Source organism: Hordeum vulgare, chromosome 7H, assembly GCF_904849725.1.
Source record: "Hordeum vulgare subsp. vulgare chromosome 7H, MorexV3_pseudomolecules_assembly, whole genome shotgun sequence".
Lineage (NCBI taxonomy): Eukaryota > Viridiplantae > Streptophyta > Magnoliopsida > Poales > Poaceae > Hordeum > Hordeum vulgare.
The window spans coordinates 443,373,900-443,395,122 of NC_058524.1; the positions used below are offsets into that span (position 1 = coordinate 443,373,900).

Here is a 21,223-nt window from a genome sequence, read left to right on the forward strand (position 1 = left end):
GAACTATGACATCCCGCATGCTGGACCACGATCACGACCACGGCCTCAGTCCTCCGGATAGTTCACGTACAGTCGGTCAGACTCCTCATCGTACTTCCACGCCAGCTGGGTGCCCTCAGGATCTCCTTCACCGGGCGTAGTTGTACCTGTTGGGGTTTTGTAGTAAACTGTGAGCCACGGGGACTCAGCAATCGGATGACCTTGGTATTGAATCTAGTCAAGTTATTAGGTGAGGAAGGCTTAGTGTATAGGTTGCAGCATCCTAAGCATATGTGGTGGCTAACTTACGATGATCAGAGTAATTGATATGGTGGTCTACGCGAGCGGTCGAAGACTAGATGATCACTAAGTGATCCTGAACACCTACTTACGTCAAACATAACCCCACCGTGTTCCCGATCGAAGAGAGGTCTTCGAAGGAGACAGTCACGGTTACGCACACAATTGGCAGTTTTATTAGAGTTACTTTAAGTTGTCTAGAACCGGATGTTAACAAATTATCCATGTTTGCCACATAACTGCGGGCACGGCTTTCCGAAGATTAAACCCTGCAGGGGTGCTCCAACTAGTCCATCACAAACTGCCACGGGCCGCAAAGTAATCCTCTATCACGAATCTCGTGATCTCGTCGGATTCCTTAGAGGAAAACCTCAACTTTGAGGAGACCCAAAGTTTCACCGGGATTCCTATACGCAAGATATATCTCTAAGGTAAGACAAATCTAGCAGGACCTCCCGTCGTGTCGACGACCCCGATAAGAGCCGCGTATCTCAGTCTCAGGACACAGCGGATAAGCTACGCGCACGGTGGCCTGATAGAAATCACTCAAGTTGCCCTGAGTTGGCCCCGCACAGTGCTCTAGTTTGGACCAACACTCATGAGGAGCACTGGCCCGAGGGTTGATTAAATTGCTCGGGGTAGCTATTCCCTATGCAGATTATTATTATTAGGTGATTAGCAGATTAAAACCAATGTTGGGTCCTGCCGGACAAGCCTTAACACTACACGATTTATCAAGGGGGTCCCCATAACAACCCCGAACGTGTTAGGAGCGAACAGTTATGCAAACAAACACCGGTAACCAAGACTAAGGCGGCAATAACGGAACAAATCACAAAAGTCTAGGCCTTCCGTCATTTACCAAGTATATAGGTGCATTAATTTAATAGCAGTTTAAACATAATGATATCAAAGTACTCATGTTATCACATGAGACAGCTGGCACCTGCAACTAGCAAAGCTATTCGTTAGAGTTGAGCAAGCCTACTTGGCCAAACAACATTATCTAGGAGGGGAAGGTGTTTGGGTTTCATGGCAATGTCATGTGGCATTTTTATCAAGTGGTAGGCAGCGAGCATATATCGAAGGAAACGTGATTCTAAGCATAACAAAGCTAGATACGGTATCAAGGTCACGGTCATCTTGCATGTGATGTATTCAGCTTGGAACTTCTCTTGATCCTGCACGTACTCTCCAGAATCCACATACTCGCTCTCCGATCCCGGTGCTACCCAAGATAAAATAACAGCCAATGAACACCAACACAACATGATGCAACAACCAATATGATGCATGAAATGAGTTGATAAACTTCTGGACAGAACTTCATACTAAGTTATCTTTACATGCATGAAGATGGCATGAACATGTGCATCACGAGAAAATGAAGCAAAAACATATAAAGAACGTAGAGAACGGAGCTACGGATCAACCGAAAACTACAAAACAAGATATGGAGTCCTACGGTTCACATCCACCACAAGCACACTCCAATGGCACTCTCCTGGTGTCACCAGGTCGCCACATGATCAAACAATCAAATACAAGTGGGGTGGTGCATGGAAACACACCACACCATCAACAATGCCCACACAAGCTTCAAACCAACTAAAACATGCAATTTGTTTTTAACAGCAACATAGCAGTTTGTCTACAACATTTAAAGTACCTACAACCATCCAAACGAGCCAAACAAAATATGAGGCAAAAGCCATTCAAAATCTCTACAAGCATGTGCAAGAAGTTTATACATAGGAGTCACACATGAAAAGATCTATGGGCAAAAACTTGGACAAAATAACAGATTCTGGGACTTAGTGAAAATCTCAGATTTTCACCAGCTGATTATGCTCTGAAGCATTTTGGCAGCCTCCAAAATGATATCTACAAGAAGTTAATAAGCATGAAATTTAACAGGGAGCTAGACAAACACAAAAGCTCACAAACCTTAGTTTGTTGCATGGGCTGATTCCCAACACGTGAGCTTTTGCAACCAAAACAACAAACCAGAGAAGAAGGAGAGGGAGATGGGCTGCGCGGGGGGGAGAAGGGAATGGGCCAGAGAGACACGAGGAAGCCATCCCATCTGACCATTCAGTTTGAACCAAAGAAAAGGTTTTGCATTTTAAAATAGCACCTGTAAATAAAATACACACAGCCTCCCAGGGGTTTGAAGAAACAAAAACAAAAATATCTAGGGCATAAGGGAATTATGCCCTATTTAAATAAAATGAAAACCAGAATTTTGGAGCAACTAAATTAAATGCAAAAAGAGAATAACTATGCTATTTTTGTATTTAAACCCCCAATCATTTAAGTTTTAACAACCCCAAAACAGTACCCCTCAAACACAAGGTAAAACTACAAAATGAACAACATTTTTAAAACAGGTTTTGAGCAAGTTAAACTTGAGCTCAATTAAATAAAGAAGAAGGGGTTTTTGAAACCTAGTTTGAAACAATCATGATTTTGAAAACATCATCACATCAATCACAACACACTCCACTCATGTTGGAACAAGCAACAACATCATCACAATGGAATTGACATGGAGGCAATGAATGCCATGATGCAAAGGTGATGACACAATACTAAGCCACATGAAATGATAACTCCATAGCATTGACATCATGACCCAAAATAGGAAAGGGTTCCAAATATGGCAAGGGTTACATATGGGGCATTACATCAAGTCATCTCGGAGCCATATTCACATCAGACCATATCATCGAGGTACCAATTGGGGATATTTGGATTATGCACTAGAGATCGGCATTACTTGATGACCAAAGCGTATGTGGTGTTCGACGTGACGGTTGAGGAGATGGCTCTTCATAGGGTGATAATACAGTTCGATCTATGTCGAGAGCCTAAATTTCCAATTGTTCCTCACATACCAACACATGTGCACAAGTAAGTAATTCTAATTTACTCCCTCCGTTCCTAAATATAAGTCTTTTAATAGATTTCACTAGGGGTCTACATACAGAACAAAATGAGTGAATCTACATTCTAAGGTATGTCTATGTACATTCGTATGTAGTTCACTTGTGGAACCTCTAAAAAGACTTATATTTAGGAACGAAGGGAGTAGTTCTCAACACTACATTCCGAATATAGCTAACCATGTAACACATGTTCCAATTTCACATACGACCCTCTAGGAGGAAACAAGTATATGGTTGTTTGGCTTCAAAGCATTAGCCCTTAAGTTGAGGAATGGAAAACTGCGCCGACAAATATTTGGGATGAGGTTTGACCCTTTGACTGGGACAATTTCGGGTTGTAGCTGCATCGTTACTGGAAAACAACAATGATCTTCTTGGTTCCATCAGCTACTCCTGATCATATGGAAGTCCCATTCACCAGCGATATGTACCCAACAACCTCTGTTGTAGGAACCATACACCATGTGGTACATACCATGTAACTCATATGTGTGGTTATCTCATAATCTCATCATCTACAATTGGTTAACTCTTCATCTACAAAGTGACTTGATTGTCGAGGCACAAGAGGAGGTTTCCACTTTAATGCGGTGGGTTGAGAGAGGGGATACTATCCCACAACCATATCACCTCTCATGGTTGAGGCATTTAGATGAGAAGCTACGATGGATTTATGTAGTCGTTACATGTAGTCGCTCTTCGGATGTTGTAGTTCCTCATCCAGCACATCATCGACCACGTCCCTTTGTGCATCATTCAGAACCACGATGAATGGCTTCACCCCCGCGTCAAACTTACTTCCCACCACCTCCTTCACAACCAGCGAGCTTGTCTTGGCATCATCAAACGGGACTAGGTAACACTACTTTGTGCATTCTTTTCAACATTGTACGTTTGAAATGCAATTTTATATGCCCAACTCTACTGAAGTCAGCAACCAGTCACCACGGTTCATGCCCTCAGTGCAGTAACCGATGTTTAGTGGTGATGGATCACTTTTGGAGGGCCATGACGATGACGATGACCAAGCTACACACACTTATGACTCCTCTTAGACATTGTTTCAGACTCCACTACCGCCACCCATGCAGGAGACATGGACCATGGAAGACGAGGCTATCTACGGTCGTGGTTATCGTGAGCATCGTCAATGCTTATCGCCTTCCGGTCCTCGTCCGAGGAAGCCACAACTTCGTCATCATCCCCGAGAGTGATATGATTATCTGTGTATGACACATATATATGTCCATCCATGTGTTGTTTCAGACTATTCTCATGCGTGAGTCATTGTTTATGTATGAGACATGCTTTTATGTATGTGTTACTATTGCACAATCTTAAACATAATGATTTTCATGTTTCATAAAAATTGTCACACGACACAACAGGAAATCAATATACAACATAATGCTCCTACACTAGAGTAACACAATACACTAGAATTGGACAATACTAACTGATTCTGCAGTGAAGTGTAAAAACAACGTGAAGTCTTCATCATTATTCTCGCTAACAAGTGGCTTCCAGAGGTCTTCACGATTGCGTCCAAATGTTCTCTTAACTATTTTCCCTGGCATAAACTCATTAGCGGGATCGTAATCAGCATCGGCACCCTTCGATGATACTACACTCTTACTTGATCTACCACTCTTTGTGATGGCACGAGTCTTGTATTTGTTTTGAGCTTTCTTGCTTGTCATAAAGTTATCGTCGTTGCTCTTCACTTTCTTACAACTACTGCCAACCCTCTTAGATGAAACACGGGCCTTGCCTCTATTCTGAGCTCGTTTGCTTGGCATAAAATCATCACCGTCGTCTTCAATAGCTTTCTTGGAGCTAGCACCACCCCTCGCCGATGCAACACTCTGTCTCCAAACTCTCGGCTCTGGTATGGGACCCCGGATAGACTTCATCCATCCAAAGTTGAAGATATCCTTGTTCAACAAGTCCGCGTCCTCAGGGTACCTCTTACAATTAACAACAATAACAACATAGTTACAAATGAGCATATGGTGTACCTCGGTGCAAGCTAAAATGAAGCAGTATCAAATACCTTAACGTGGTCCTTGTACTGCTTCTGTGGATAGTTTATTATTGGATTGTCAACAAGTAAAGGCCTATAGGTAATGTGTGCACTCATATGTTTGAGTTCAACAATCCTATCCCACCTTGCACGCAATCGAAAAAATTATTCTCATCTGGGTTCCTATCTAGGCACTTCTCCGAGAGACCAGGCCAGAAGAAACACTTCCCCAACTCCGTCAGGTGCCTATCACTACTAACTAATTCTTCAAAACACACACATCCATTACTAGGCCTCTACTTTCTAGCGGCATTGACCAAGAGCAAATGAGACATCACTGGAGTAAAGTCGCGGGAATTATCGCTGGACATGGGTGGAAATATTGCTAAGCAAAGATGCAGAAGACAACAGGCAATGGGGCCGTTTTTATAGAATGATGGTAAGGGGTTGGCAGGAAAATTGGGCGGGAAAGAGAGTGAAGGGAAACAACGGCGGGAACATTGAGCAGGAAAGAAAATGGCTGGAACATTAGGAGGGGTCAGAGAAAGGAGGGAAAGGGTTGGCGGAAAAATAAGACGTGAACAATGTCGGGAAATGCTACGCGGGAGGAATGACGGGGAAAGAAACATCAAAAGATCACTCTTTGGTTTAGCTAGTGTGAAGCAAAGAGTGCATTTTGGCCAAGCCTAGGAAGAAGAGTGGTGACATGCATCTTCAGTCAACAAATCACGCGAAGTGGTGGACTCTTTGGCCTACAGTTGACCGAAGATTACTCTTCGAATGAGAGTAAATCGGAGAGGTGATTTCGGATTGTTTCTATTGATTTTTAGCACAAGAAGGACATAAAAGGTGACTTCGGCCGATGCCTGACCCAAGAATAGTTCTTGGGCCTATACAAGATGGACGGGTCATATTTTTGAAAAATTCAGATTAGGGCATACACCTCTCAAATCTCCCCTAATAATAAAGCACGCACTGTTTCTGGCGTCTGTCGCAGCATTTTTGCAAAAACACCTCTGTAGTTTCCTCTAATTAACCCGCGGTACGTTCTTAAGTGAGGCCGAACCATTTTTTTACATTTTACAAAAACCCATTACTTTCGTGCTAAATAACCCGCGGTCCAAATTATATTAAGAGCGAATCGTTTTTTAAATTTTTTACGTACACTCCTCACATATGCGTTAATAACCTCAAAGTCCATTCAGAATAAATATGTATTTTCAAATAACAATATATTTTAAACCGTAAATCCAATTTAAACATGTTATATATGAAACTTGATTAGAAAAATGTTTAGAGTTTGAATATGTTGTTATTTTACATATTAAATATTTTAAAAAATACTATTTAGGATACAATGCTAATTAATATTTGTCTTTATTTCGTACCGACTATTTGTATTGTAACATGTTAACTTAAGCATAAATATTTGGGAAATGTTATAATCTTTGGACATGATATACTTGCACTAGGTTCTTTCTTTGTACATATTTTATAATATAAGACCTTACGTACGTGCCTTTTTTTAACAGTATCCACGCGCGTTTTTACCAATGGACTACACTTTTTTTACTGTTTATTTTTCTTCCGTTGCAACGCACGGGCATTTGTGCTAGTTTGTTATAAAAAATAAATATAGAAAAACACCCACACGTGACACGTCCACGCGGCTCCTCTCCCTCTCATAACCCTAAGCAAGGCTCATCGCCGCCACTTACGCCCGGCTCCACTCCTCCGCCGGCAGTTCCGGCCATCCAAGCCCCTTACCCGCCGGATCCCGTCCCGTCGACGCCCGAGGCCCCGCCGCCAGCGGCCAGCCAGGAGCAGTGACCTCATCGCGAGGAGATCGAATCCCATCCCGACGCCATTGACGGCCGAGCCACCAGCAGCATCCCGACGCGACGCCCAAACCGCAAGGTGCCGATCGAGAGGGCCAAATGGCACAGATTCCAAACCTCGACAACGCGCCGCTCAATCTCGCCGCCCTCAGGGAGCAGTCGCAGAAGGAACTCGTCAGCATAATCAAGAGCATCAGGGGGAACAAGTGTCTGGTCATCGACCCGAAACTTGCGGGCGCCCTCTCGCTGATCCTACACACCTCGGTGCTAAAGGAACACGTCACGGAGCTGCGGATCCTCTCCGCCAACCCTCTGCGGACGGAATGCCCCAAGGTGGTGTACCTTGTTCGGCCCCAGCTGAGCTTGATGAAACTCGTCGCAGATCAAATCAGGAACGACGAATCCGAGGGGCTCCAGAGGGAATACCACCTATATTTCGTACCACGTCGTGTAGTTGCCTGTGAGATGATTCTGGAGGAAGAGGGAGTTCATCAAAAGTTGGCGACAATCGGAGAGTATCCCTTGTATCTGGTTCCTTTGGATGAGGATGTCCTTTCCTTTTGAGCTTGGTGATGATGACCACTCCTTGCAGGAATGTCACCTTACTGAAGGGGATACGGGGACTTCTGTCTGGCACGTTGCAGAGGCTATCCATAGGTTAGAGCTTGCCTTTGGGGCCATCCCCAATGTAAGAGCTAAGGGTGTGGCATCAACCAGAGCTGCCCAGCTGCTCAACCATATGCATCTCCAAGACCCTGTCGACATGGATGATATGGGGGTTCCGGAGATAGAGACCGTTATTCTGCTGGACCGAGAGGTGGATATGGTGACACCAATGTGCTCTCAGCTGACGTACGAAGGCCTATTAGACGAGATGTTGGAAATTCATAACGGATCCGTGGAAGTTGACGCCTGCGTTATGGACTCCCAACAAGATGGAAAAAAGGTCAAGGTTCCACTCAATTCGAGCGATAAGTTGTACAGGGAGATTCGAGACCTCAACTTCCATGTTGTGCTTAAGGTCGTCCACCAAAAGGCAATGGCTATTCAGCAAGATTACGCGCAAGTGAAATCCACAAACACACATTCGGTCTCTGAGATCAAGGATTTCGTGAAGAGGTTATACTCGCTACCTGAGATAACCAGGCATGTTAATTTGACGCATCATTTGCAATCGGTTGTGAGAAAACTCTCATTCCATGCCCGAGTGGAGATTGAACAAAAGATACTGGAGGCGCAGGACTATGAAACGTGTTACAAGTACATTGAGGAGATCATACAGAAGCAAGAGCCTATTGAAACCGTGCTTCGCCTTCTAGTGTTATTTTCCCTTACAAATGCCGGATTGCCGAGGAAGAGTTTCGACTACCTGAGACAGGAGATACTGCACAGCTATGGCTTCGAGCACATGCCCTTGTTGTACAATCTGGAGAAAGCTGGCCTTGTTAAAAGGCGGGAATCGAGGAGTAATTGGGCTGTTATCAGGAGAGCTCTCAAGCTTATAGTTGATATAAAGGATCCTAATGATCCCCCTGATGATATATTATACGTCTTTGCTGGATACGCGCCTCTTAGTGTTCGCCTTGTTGAGCACGCAGTGAGGTCTGGATGGCGATCTATTGAAGAAGTGTTGAAATTATTGCCAGGTCCTCATCTTGATTTGAAAAGAGGTGTTTCGGCCATTAGTGGTTCAGCAGAATTGCTACCACACAGGGCACAGCAGAATGCCGACGGGGTTGGTCGTCGTTCCGTTGTTCTGGTTGTGTTTGTTGGTGGCGTAACATTTGCTGAGATTGCCACGCTTCGATTTCTTGGTGCACAGGAAGGAATGGGCTGTGACTTCGTGGTTGCAACAACAAAAGTCATCACTGGCAACACATTACTGAGACCAATCATAGCCAGCAGCAAAGAGAGAGTGATTTAGTTGTATAACCTCTTTTTGATTGTACAAAACAGCGCAAACCCGTTCCCGGAGGGAATTTTCCTTGTTCAGTTCTGGGCTACCTTTTATTCTACCACCGAGATGCTATTGCTCGTGCTCTTGCGTTCATCACATGAGTCTTGTTTTCTCTCGTCAGATGACACGTGTACATCGATATCTCCTGTACATACACGAATGCTTCACAATGATCAATTTGCAGGATCTGCAATTATTAATAGGCATGAAAAAACTGTGTTGTAATGCAATTTACACACTTATGTACAGTTACAGTTCCAACGTTCAGCACAATAGTGATAGAAGTTACACGGAACCATTTACAAGCCGGCATCAGATTCTTTTGCTAACTCTAAGAAACATGCTAAAGCAACTAGCAAACGAAAGAGGAAGTCCTTGAACTGCCTCAAACATCTCATGGCTCTTCAGGGGTTTGAAATTCTTTTGTCTCTGTAAGCATCTTTCATTTGTTTCCATCCATAAGCTTGCCCTGATCTGTACTGTCAAGTGTGTGCTAGAGAAAGAACCACATCTCTCAAGTTCTTTGCAATATTCACTTTGATGTTATGGGGGGAATACATGGTTCTACACAGTAATCAGTTTGTCTTCTGCATCAGAACCGTCGTCTTCACAAATCACTATGCCCAGCCCAGTATCCTTTTGTTCTTCGTTTGAAAGTAAAACATTTATGAACTGAGATATATGGAAAATGGAAAACAAAACAAATTAATGTTCTTCCATATTACCAAAGTCCCATCATACACGCTCAGCTGACAATGCTTCCGAAGAATCTGGACCAAGAAGCCTTTCTGCTTCATCATTAGCCTCAGCTTGTATACGCCATTGCTGAAATGGTTATAGAGGCAAATGTTAGTTCCTCGTAAATGATGTTATGCTCAATAGAAATTTCAGGCAGATGGTTTTCCACCTCTTCAAGACTATCAATCTCCATTAATTGTTCAATTTGTTCTGATATTCTTTCCTGAAATCGTAACACTCATTATTAGCTATCTGCCAGGAATTAATCAGAAAACAAAAACAATGGTAGATTATGCGTATATATGTGTGCATTGATAGGAACTTACTGCACCAGTTGCTGCTTCAGCAACGATAACGTCAGAGTCCATTTCAACTTCAATTTCAATCATAGAACATAACTGCAATACCATATTCAGCGGGGGTTTTCAGCTAGATTACATGTGAAACGTAAACAGATTTATATTTACAGTCTCTTGTATTACTTTTGCATAACTTTCCATCAGCTCAATCTTTGCCAACAGCGTGGTTTCCAAGCTTTTCCGTACCCTCTTCACTCTACCACGTCGAGCACTGCAAATTAGTTTGTACAATGCTCAATTCTCTTCATAAAACACTGCAGTAGAACATGAAACTATTGTAATAAAAAAAGTTCTTTTTTAAGTAAGTAAATTAAACCAGTATGATAGAAGAACATGTAACTTCTGTAAAAATTACCGATATGATGGTTCGCCTACTGCTAGTATCTTGTTCTCCAACTGACACATTCTTGCAAGCATCCACACCTTCGATGGAATAATTCTGTATACTATGCTTTTCAAAACTTTACGTTTAGCAGAAGATTTACTGGTTACAGAGATTAAACAGACAAACCTCTTTTTCAACAAGCCGTTTCAGATCCTTAAGACGACTTTGAAGCATGTCATATTGAGATAAGAGTTTCTGCTGTACAGCAACTATGTCTACTGCCTTTTGCGGAAGCTGGACAAGCACAAGAGTTAAATCATGCAGAATATATAATACACACCACAGTTTCTATTTTGGGACTAGTAACTACGTTTACCTCCAAAAAACATTACGCAACACCAAAAATAATTTGAAGTTGATAATATGGTTGAGAACATAATTAGAATTAGCATTGCCATCATAAATGCTAACGAAATGGGTAGTATTGGCAAGATGAGGTGGAGCTAATCCATCAATAAAGCAAGATGAAGCGGACTAATATTAACAGTAAAAAAAAATCATTGATACATGACTAGATCTTTATGTACACTTTGTTTCATTTCTTTAATGAAAGAAACACCCCAGATGTTTTTGCTACACGGAAGTCAAACATACCTTTCGTGTCTCTGGCAGGATCACTTGATCTAGTGTTGTTCCTACAGCAGCCGATGCAATGACAGTTGCTGTAATTAATCGAGGGAGACTTGGATCAATGAATGCAGAAACAGCATCTCCAGAAGCAAGCAAAGCAACAGCACCGACAACTAGATAAGGACTAAGAAACAATGGTCCTGCATTCTTTGATGGCACTCTTAGCAACTTTGAGATCTCTCCACTGACATGGTTAGTGAGGCACATGGGTTCTCCTGGACTAAACCCTTTTGAGCGTGCCGCAATCTTAAGGGGGCCCATCTGACGATAAGCATTGGCTGGGGCAGCCAAGGAAATGGTCACTCTTTCTCCTCCTTGAGCAGGCAGTTCCACAGTCTTGGTAGCAAATCTATGTGTGCGGGCTGTTCCTGAGGGTGTGCGGATCTGCAACACAAATGACAAATAAACATATCAATAGTCAGAAACTGGAACCAAATCGATATCAGCTGTTAACAGTATTGTGTATAGATTGTAAATAAGATGATATCATCCATGAAAGAATGAGCTGAAGCCCGAGCATGCTGCATTGCTGCCCACAAAATTCCGTACGCCGATCAATATTCAGTGAGAAATGGCAGTTAAATCTTGACTGTCGAATTTAGAAGCACTTAAGAATTGGGCAACATTGGGTATGTGGCATAATGGACTGTTTACTCGAGAGTTGATAGTTGTCAATTCTTTACGACCAAATTTGGTCATCCTGACTTGACTGACAAGTGTTTGGTTATTTTCTCATAACTATGACAAGGTATGTTCATGTTGTTGATGTGAAGCTTAAAACAAATCCTGGTACCAGTTTGTCATTGGTGGTAGCAACATGTTGATAATTTTGTACTGTCTCATCATCTTTACATTTCAAACATTCTATCCAAAACATTCTTGCCTCAATCTTAACAGAAAATGTCATGAAATATACTTCCATTCAGTTCACCATATACTATTACATACTACCTCCTTTCCAGATTATAAGGCTTGCACGTATCCCTAGATTTATAATTTGACCAAGATAAAATGAGTTGTATAGTCTAAAAATTATACCATTAGAAAGTAGACGGTTTGAAGTTTTTAATGACATATTTTTTATGATATATAACTTGTATTACGATGGCCTATTTGTCAACCTAGGGATACGCGCAAGCCTTATAAACCGGAAAGGAGGTAGTAATATGCAAGGCCCTAAGACATTTTCACGTGTCAAGAAGAACAAAGTAAAACTCCACCTAAAGTAAATAGCATCAACATATAAACAGACTAATTTCTAATATGCATTTTTGAAAAGGGAAGCTACCACGATAGAGTGAACGGCAGCTGGAAGATCATCTTTCATCACATTTATAAATTGCAAAGCCTTCTCAAAAGCTGAAATATCCATGCTGTGTTCGGCAGGAGAAGATCCTTAGAGAAATAATATTAGAAGCGACATCAAGTATAGTAACAGCTGGAAAACTGAAATGAAGCACTAAAATCTGTATTGTGAGATACAGTAAAACAACAGAAACTAACCAAATTACATAATGCAAAGAAGTACGCAGAGGATGAATAATCATTGGAAGGCCCATAAATCACCCCTGTCATAGAGTTGCAACGAAGAACAATGTGTGGCTATCAAACATTTAAGTTTGATGTCTAAACATTTCGGCATCCTGGAAAGCAACATTTGTGGAAACAATATTGAACCACCCGCAAACCATTACTAAGTAACATTGAGTTGCCCATCATACCACCCCCAAAAGGACATGAAAAAAGTATCAGTCAGACCATAAACAGATCACTGATTAAGCTCAACATTTTAAATGACTCATTATGATTCAATCCTAATCAAGATATCAAGTATCTCTAAAGTTCTAGCACCTAGACCCCCCCCCCCCCCAAGCAAAAAAGACGCATGTTTACAAGAACGTTGCTGCCAAAGGTTCTTATTAATTGCTTTTGAAAAACAGTGATCACAATCCATAACTAAAAGCCTAAAAGGACACTAATTTATAATAAACAACACTATGACGGTGGTACAGAAATATCTAAGAGACGGCTTGATGAATAAAATGTTTCAGTCACTAACCTCACTTCTTCTGACTCGATGCTTGTAACGTCTCCAGAAAATAGTTCATATTGGTACCGGCACTTAGAACAAGAAACCACCTGAAGGGCATCCAACTAATAAAAACCATAACTAAATTTGCAATTCAAAGCATCTAACTAAAAATATTCCAGGTTTTGTGTTCATGTTGTTGATTTGCCATGAGTTTGAGGGGTGGAAGCCATTAGACATGTATATGGTTGTTCATTGTTCCCCATTGTGAAGGGGTTACAAGCACTATTAATGACGGCAAGAATCAGACATAGTCCAAGTAGCCCTCCAAGCATGGTAACCTATCCATGGTCGCAGTCTAGCCTGACAACTAGATCCTTGAACTTGAAAAGAGATAAATAGCCTGCCGCCAGACACGGCTGCCACACAAACATATACTCCCTCCGTTTCTAAATAAGAGATTTCACTACGGACTACATACGGAGTAAAATGTGTGAATCTAGAGTTCTAGACTCTAAAGTATGTTTACATACATCCGTATGTAGTCCCTAATGGAATCTCTAAGAAGACTTATATTTAGGAACAGAGGGGGTAGAAAGAAAGGGGGGGAAATAACTGATTTCCACACAAACTAGTACAACAGCCATGAGAGCACTTGGGAGAGCCTGCTAGCGGAAAAGGGGCGATGACAATATTATAGCAACCTTCAAAATGGAACAAACAGGAAAGAGGGCAAGGTAGATGGTGGCGTGTTGAAAGATGGGCCGTGGAGAAGTTTGGGGGCAGTCGGCAACGTGCAAGAGGGATGTGTATGCCCCACCATGGAGATCGGCAATGGTAAGAGGCGCATGCGTGGCTGGGGGAGGGGGGGGGAGGGGGTGTCATTGTGAAAAGTGGCAACAGGGTTATGAACCGGTTTCGGTAGACAGGAGAGTAGAATAATTGGTTTCTATTTCAGAGGTGAAGTGGAGAATATATAAACTTGAGAATTGAGAGGGTTAACTGTTAGAATACATTTCCTATATAAAATGATAAAATTGCCCTGCTAAAGTGCTTATAAGTTATAGCAACGTGTGACCATAAAGAGCAAAATCTCTCCCTAATAATAAAGCATCGATGGCTTCTGTCGTCCGTTATCGCACTTTTACACAAAAGCCCCTTTGATTTTGGATATTCAACCCGCAGTCCTTGTAGTAAGTTAACCTGAACCGGTACGTGGGACAGAAAAAAAACATCCTTTCCACCCTCCAGATCTTCACACGAGCCTGCCTCCCGATCCCATCGACCTCCAGCTCGCCGTCACCTCCTTCCACCCTCCACCACGCCTCACTACGCGCCGCCGGTCACCGCTGCGCCTCACTACGCGCCGCCGGTCACCGCTGCGCCTCACTACGCGCCACCGGCCGCCGCCGCGCCCTGTCGCGCACCACTACGGCAACGATGGAGGGTGAGAAGGCGGCCGCCGTGCTGCTCATAACGGGAGGATGGAGGTCGCCTCGCCGGGGCCATGAACGGGTGAGGGGCGGCGTCCTTTTCAGTAACAGCGATGGCTACACGCGCCGCGGACGACGAGAAGGCGGCCAATCCCATGGAGCATCACAAAAAAGGATCCATCCTCTCTCTCCGTACCATCGCCGGATTCGCCGCCGCTGTTGAATGGATCCAGGTGATGCCGACCGGATGCACCTGCTGGTTGCTCGATCCGTATTTCCCTTGGATCAACTCTTACTCCTGTGGGATCAATTTCATTCCAGCTTGCTCTGCCACGGATGGGTCTTCAGTCCCTTGCATACGTTCCATTCGTATTGTGCTCCCGCCGCCGTCTTTGTGTGTGGTGTGACGTGCTATATTGGTGGAGGAAGCGGGCGGTTGCAGTCAGAGGAAGTGGCTTGCTACTTGCAGACGAAGATTAAGGTTGCATAGCACGATTAGAATAGCTCACTTTTATTTTGGTCTAGATCAGTAAACTGTCAATTGATATTTGTTTCTTGGTGCAGGAGCTTCAAGGCAACATGGCTAGAATGCTTCCTGCCAACACATTTTATGATTTTCTTCCCAAATCTGAAATTATTTATGTATAAAATGTTGACAATTTGATTGCAGCAGGGACTGACAAATAAATTGCAGTGCCCATCGTTGCATATATATTCAGGCCAACATTAAAACTCAGTATGAAGAGCAGGCAGGGAGCTTCATGTATCATTGGATGAATTTTTTACTATTGTGAATTGTTTCTGTTTCTTGGAGACATTAGTTGTACCTTCTTATTAGTGCCCAGCATGGCGAAAGAGCTATATTGTTGTGCCTTTCTTTGATCCAGATTCTTCTATTCCACATGCTCACAAGAAACTTGAGAGTATTTCACAAATTTGTGCCTTGCCAAAATAAGGGTGGTTGCAAAGTCTATTGTAACCTGAGGAATTGGCAAACATTCAGTTGTTTCAGTTGTAGCAGTCTGTCGTGTATGTATGTTTATACATGACAAGTGTTTGGGCATGAGTCAATTGCATTGGTTGTAGCAGCAGTTAGCGCGCGATGTGGCTATTGTCGTCGTACTGTATTTGCTGGTGCTATTTACAAAACAACTACAGAGAGGACATTGTTGCCATTTTAAAGGTAAATGATGCACCTAACATTGTAATATGAATTGTAGACCTGTTTCCAGAAAAATAGCAATTGTACATACATACGGTCATGTGTAGTTGTTAATTAATTTTTTCAGGGAGTACAAATGCGGGTTTTTCTATGTCCATTACTGATTACATCACACCGTAACTCCATTCCTTAAATCCATGGTGTGTTCTCTGGTCCATTGAATACATGACTTGGAATCAGATAAATTTTACTCATACGATGTGATTTATGCCAAATTTCCTTTGCAGATAATTTAGGAACTGCATTGCCTGTGCATGTTAAGTTCTTCTGTCAATTTATCTAACTTCGACAGAAAGACAGACGTGAGGCACGACTGCCATGGACCACTGCCATAACTCATGTACTACTTGGTACACTTCCTTCAGTAAGCTCACTCTTTGAGATTTTAGCCAGTAGAGAAATAGATTGAGATCCTCTGGTCTTGCGTGGAGATGCTATAATATGCATGGCTATTCAATTTTCAGTCTGTGTAGATTAGTTTGATTATGAGCCATCAGGTACCTTCTAGGCTTTTATTATATATATCCAGGTATGCATTCATCCACTGTGCATGTTTAATTAACAGAATAAATGTATGGTGTACTATACACTTCAAAGTATGTATAAATAATTTTACCTTATGAAACAAACCGTTCATCGGCTAGCTGAATCAGATGATGATCTATGACAATCGACCTAGCACAAAAAAAGTAATTTCACTATTTTTTCAATTGCATTCCATTGAACTTTGGTGTAAGTTTTTTTTCTTAGGGTATTTTACATTTTAAATGACATTCCTCATTTGATTAATTCTTTATAATCACAAATAATTCTGAAGATCAACTCTACACAATTGAACCGGTACTTAATTTGGAAACAATGAGTTGACATGGAACATTAAACTTGTAACCATTTTTCGGTTCTATCGATTCTTTGATTTGAAATATTTGTTGTTTCAGCATAAACATGTTTCAAAAACTTATTGCAGTGAGCCTGTCAACAGACACAACGAGTGGACATATCTGAAAGGGCAAGGGAGAGCATGTAGATAAGAACACAATGCATGGCTTGTGGTCATATTTTCCTTATGTTGATTAAGCCAATTTAAGAGATAACTCATTTTCTTACATTTCTTCTATACTAATAAAGCAGATAATGAAGGCTGGGCTTCTTTTATATCAGCAAGACCTGTATTTTTTTAAATGAGAGCCTATCCTGCAGCCTACAATTCTCAGTGTACACGCTTGAGTGTACCTGCATAGTATAATGACATTGTGCAATCACTCACTAATGTGCATCGGGATCGTGACATAGCTGGTTTATTTTCATCCATGATGCACAAGGTAACATGCACACTACCATAGTTTTTCCTATATTGGAGTAAATTAAACTTTAAGTTTTACATTACAATACAATTGGCATTGAATGGAGAACATAATTTGTACCTCGTGAGCTGAATTGATGAAACATGATTTGGTTCATTCTACCTTTTGTTGATTTTAAAATTGCTCTTACGTGTCGGTGCTTAAAGACATGAAGCAAGGTCCAGAGATACCCGATATGTTGCAACTTCTATATTTAACATGTATGCTTAATATAATTTAGCACAAATTAACGTTTACGTTTACTCGGTTGCCCTTCATGCTATGTTTTTTAGGAAGGTCGGAAGGGGCTCGCTAAGCGGCATGCTAGAGTATGAAGATCAATCTCATGATCTTGGGATTGATTACGTTCGTCATGAACAGGTATGCAATGTGACCACAATCGGTGATGGTGGCAAAGAGGAGAAGTGGCAACACGAATGGGTCACTAGGAGGATATGTGTCGCTAGGAGGCATGTGAGGATTTATTTCTCCCGTTGCAACGCACGGGCACATTTACTAGTTATTTACTAAAGCACCCATTGCCACTAAAGCCCAGTGAGGGGCAGAATTACACATTAAGACCCACCTACAAGAATTACAATTTGCATGTGGATGTACAAGCATTTATATTCCTAGAACTCTCCCTTCTGTGATCGGACCTACTGGCGACAGCATGTTGGTTCCTGTGTTAACAATATCGAACAGCTAACCTGTCCCCATTGTTTCCCTCTTATTCTTCCAAGTTACATATATGTCTCGCGTCTAATGATGTATCCAGCTGTGGAAAATTGTATCAAAGTTTGTGTTTTGCAAGCTAATGAGTAGTATTCAGTATGTAAAGGATATGTAAAGCAAGTACTTCTGCAGCAACGAACCTGAGTTCCATGCTGAGGCTGTGCGACAGCAATTGCCACCATGCAGGTTGGACAGCGAACAGTTATGCCAAACGGGACCTGCAGTAACAAAAATGTGTTACTGTAACTCTTAAATTTGCACCAATTTAATTTGTACCAGATATATTCCATTCACTAAGGCACCCACATGTCAACATTGGATATTCAATTTTCACCAGAATTATCCAATTTTTAAGATATTCAGAATCACTGGCATTGTTGTGGCAATGTGCAATCCTGTAATATTAATACTACCAAACTGTTCAAATTAGACTGCATAGAAAAGATTGCAATTAAAATGTGATATAGCACTCCCACACAATATATACTGGGAGTCATATTTTTCCTACTCTGTTAATATTCAAAGGATATATATTCGAGGCGTATTAAGTCATGTAACAAGCAAAGTTTGATACATTGGCTCCCAAACAAAGATACGCCCAGGAGGCGAAGGAGGTCCTGGATAAATTGGGATATTCAGAATATTCATGAGCTGATTTCACTTGTTATGCCCTCCAAACTATGGACTAAGGTGTGCATTCTGCAAACCGCCAGATGGCCGCACATAAGAGCACTTGACCTTGCGAATTTGAAACTTGACCCCATGTATTTTAATATGCTAACTGGCTTAATGTCTTCTTTGTTGCTGTTATTATCGGTCTAAGGCGGGAAAAAAGAAAGTAGTGGCATACATAAATGGTTTTCCACTGAATCCTTTGTCAAATAAACACTTCTGAAGTACATTTACTGCTATCTGATAAGTTTTCTATTTGCAATTTCTTGGTAGAAATTATTCATATCTTGATGGAAATGCTACGACATTGGGATGGCAAGATGATTATTCTGGAAATCATTTTGTATCGCACTCATTTATATCCAAAGTCACAAATTAAGATGCTTAAAGTTCTAAATCAACTCTACGTAGAATTAAACTGCAAAGCAGAAAATGAAGAAAGTAAACACTGTGATAGATAGCAGCCAGATATTTTGTGCTGTTGTGGGAGGTATCTATCTATATCAGTTAAAAGCTTGAACAATGGTTTCTAAAACTACAACTTCATGGGTCAGAAATCAAAATGATATACTTGGCACACCAGATAGGAGCATCATGCGATGGATGACATAAGCACACGACTTTGCTCAGACACATGAGCTCCAAACACGAAACATCACCTCCTCCGCAGAAGATACACCAGCACGGGACACGTAGTCGACTATCCTGATGGCATCAGAAACGCGCAGAGCCGCCGCCAATCGCTGGACCAGCAACGCGTAAGTCCGCGCGTCCGGCCTCGCCCAGCTCCAGCGCCCCACTGCAAACTCAGAGTTGGACACCGGACTCAGTAGCACTCATCAAGCAGCTCAGGAATGGATGATACTCCCTCCGTTCCTAAATATAAGTCTTTTAAGAGATTTCACTAATGGTCTACATACGGAGCAAAATGAATGAACCTACATTCTAAAGTATGTCTATATAAATCTAAAGACTTATATTTAGGAACGGAGGGAGTATATCAAAAGAGCAAGGTGGGCTCACCTCGCGCCAGGCCGGAGCGCATCGCGTCGAAGACGGAGAGCGCGAGGTCAACGTTGCCCCGGTCGAGCGCCGCCGCAACTATCGCGTTGCAGTCGGACGCGTCGAGAGACGCTTTCGAACCGGAGCCAGCCCCGCCTCCCAGCGACTCCGCGACAATGTCCAGCGCTCGGTCCGCGTCCTCCGCCCCGGAGACTCTCCTGAGGAGGTCTGCGTCGAGCGAGCTGTCACCCGGCGCTTCTGACGAGGCGGCACCATCACCGGCTGCCGCGGAGCTGGCCCTCTGCAGGGAGGGCCAGCGGGAGGCAGGTGGGAAGAGGAAAGAGAAGCCGGTGTTGGTGGCGCACGCGAGCGGCGGGGAATTGAGGGGGCGCGGCGGATGGTGGACTGCGGGAGCGGGTGGGAGGAAGGCGAGCGCCATGGCCGCGTGGTCTCAGAGGGAATACGTCGAGCACATGTCGCGCCCGTTTGGTTGTGGATGAGGCGCGGGTGGTGGAACTGGAACTGGAACGGAACGGCTGCACACGGCGATCCCTATGTCTCGCTTGTTGCGAGACGTAGGGCAGCCTCGCCTGAGCGCGAGCGCCCGACTGGCACGGCCCAGCGCTCGGCAGAAATTCGAAACTTTTTTTTTTAAAACCCAAGCATTTTCTGAAGAAGGAAAAACAGAAAAGAAAACACACACACAGAAAAAACAGGTGAGCCCCACCTCACATATGGACGTTCTAAACAGGCTGCCCGTAATGGGAGTATCGTAGGTAGTATCATGCATGCCAACTAAGCAATTTTGATGAGGTGGCATAGAATTAAATGAAGAAAGAAAGGGTTGAATATCATATTATGATACCGTATCATATTAAATGATGTGCTACTATGTGTCTTGCATGTCAATAAATAACATTTCTTATGATACTAACATATGATACTATGCATTACGGACGTGGTATCATACACTAGTATCATGTGCATGATACTAGTATATGATACTACCCATTACAACCAGCCTAAGAGGAAGTGGCTGAGCGTTTCCTCTAAAAGGGTTTAGTGTGCTTGTTGTTGGGTTTCTTTTAAAAAAGTGCACTGTGTTTTAAAGTATAAGGCATACGACTTTTTTTGAAAATTCAAACTATTTAAGTTTGATCAAATTTATAAAAAAATATATCAAAATCCATAATATCAAGTCGTTATGATAGATTCATCATGAAAGTTGCATATTTTTCTGTTTAATATTGTGGATGTCCATATTTGCTCTGAATTTGGTCAAAGTTAAAGAATATTTAGTTTGACGTGTGAGGGAATGATGGAGTGTGTTTTATTTATAATGCGCTGATTTGATGGGACTTTCATAGTGTGGTATGTGTTATCTACTAACCAACTTATGCTTGTATGGAAAAATTTATGTGTTGATGACTTCATGTACTATATTGGTGCTATAATTTCACATGATTGCTTCTTTTTTTCTAGGTACTCGGAGTGTGCGTGAATTAATACGTTTTTATAGGTCGATTGTTGCTGATTGCTTTACAAAATCATTCGTCCCGTCAAATCATAAACCAACTCCAAAATTGAATACCTTAAATGAATGAAAGAGATTCAAAATTAGAGAACATGC

General features: G+C 42.3%; 1 protein-coding gene and 1 pseudogene across 4 annotated transcripts; one reads left to right on the forward strand and one right to left on the reverse strand.

Annotated features, from left to right (window-relative positions):
- Positions 1–6,914: 6,914 nt before the first annotated feature.
- On the forward strand, positions 6,915–9,080 carry LOC123407471 (annotated as a pseudogene).
- A 690-nt stretch (positions 9,081–9,770) lies between these two features.
- On the reverse strand, positions 9,771–20,132 carry LOC123407472. Of its 4 annotated transcripts, XM_045100604.1 has the most exons (12): positions 19,615–20,130; positions 19,251–19,390; positions 18,060–18,137; positions 13,217–13,296; positions 12,446–12,530; positions 11,122–11,541; positions 10,654–10,761; positions 10,498–10,565; positions 10,266–10,353; positions 10,110–10,181; positions 9,953–10,006; positions 9,771–9,870 (listed from the first exon to the last, which is right to left on the reverse strand). In XM_045100604.1, exons 1-12 carry the CDS (start codon positions 20,030–20,032, stop codon positions 9,781–9,783), a joined length of 1,701 nt encoding a protein of 566 aa, XP_044956539.1. In that variant the 5' UTR covers positions 20,033–20,130; the 3' UTR covers positions 9,771–9,780. The 4 variants fall into 4 exon arrangements, 3 of the variants coding, with proteins under 3 accessions (XP_044956539.1, XP_044956541.1, XP_044956540.1); XR_006612620.1 differs by lacking the exons at positions 9,771–9,870; positions 9,953–10,006 and having other exon boundaries at positions 10,498–10,581; positions 19,615–20,132; XM_045100606.1 differs by lacking the exons at positions 9,771–9,870; positions 9,953–10,006; positions 10,110–10,181 and having other exon boundaries at positions 10,305–10,396; positions 19,615–20,132.
- Between the last annotated feature and the right edge of the window lie 1,091 nt (positions 20,133–21,223).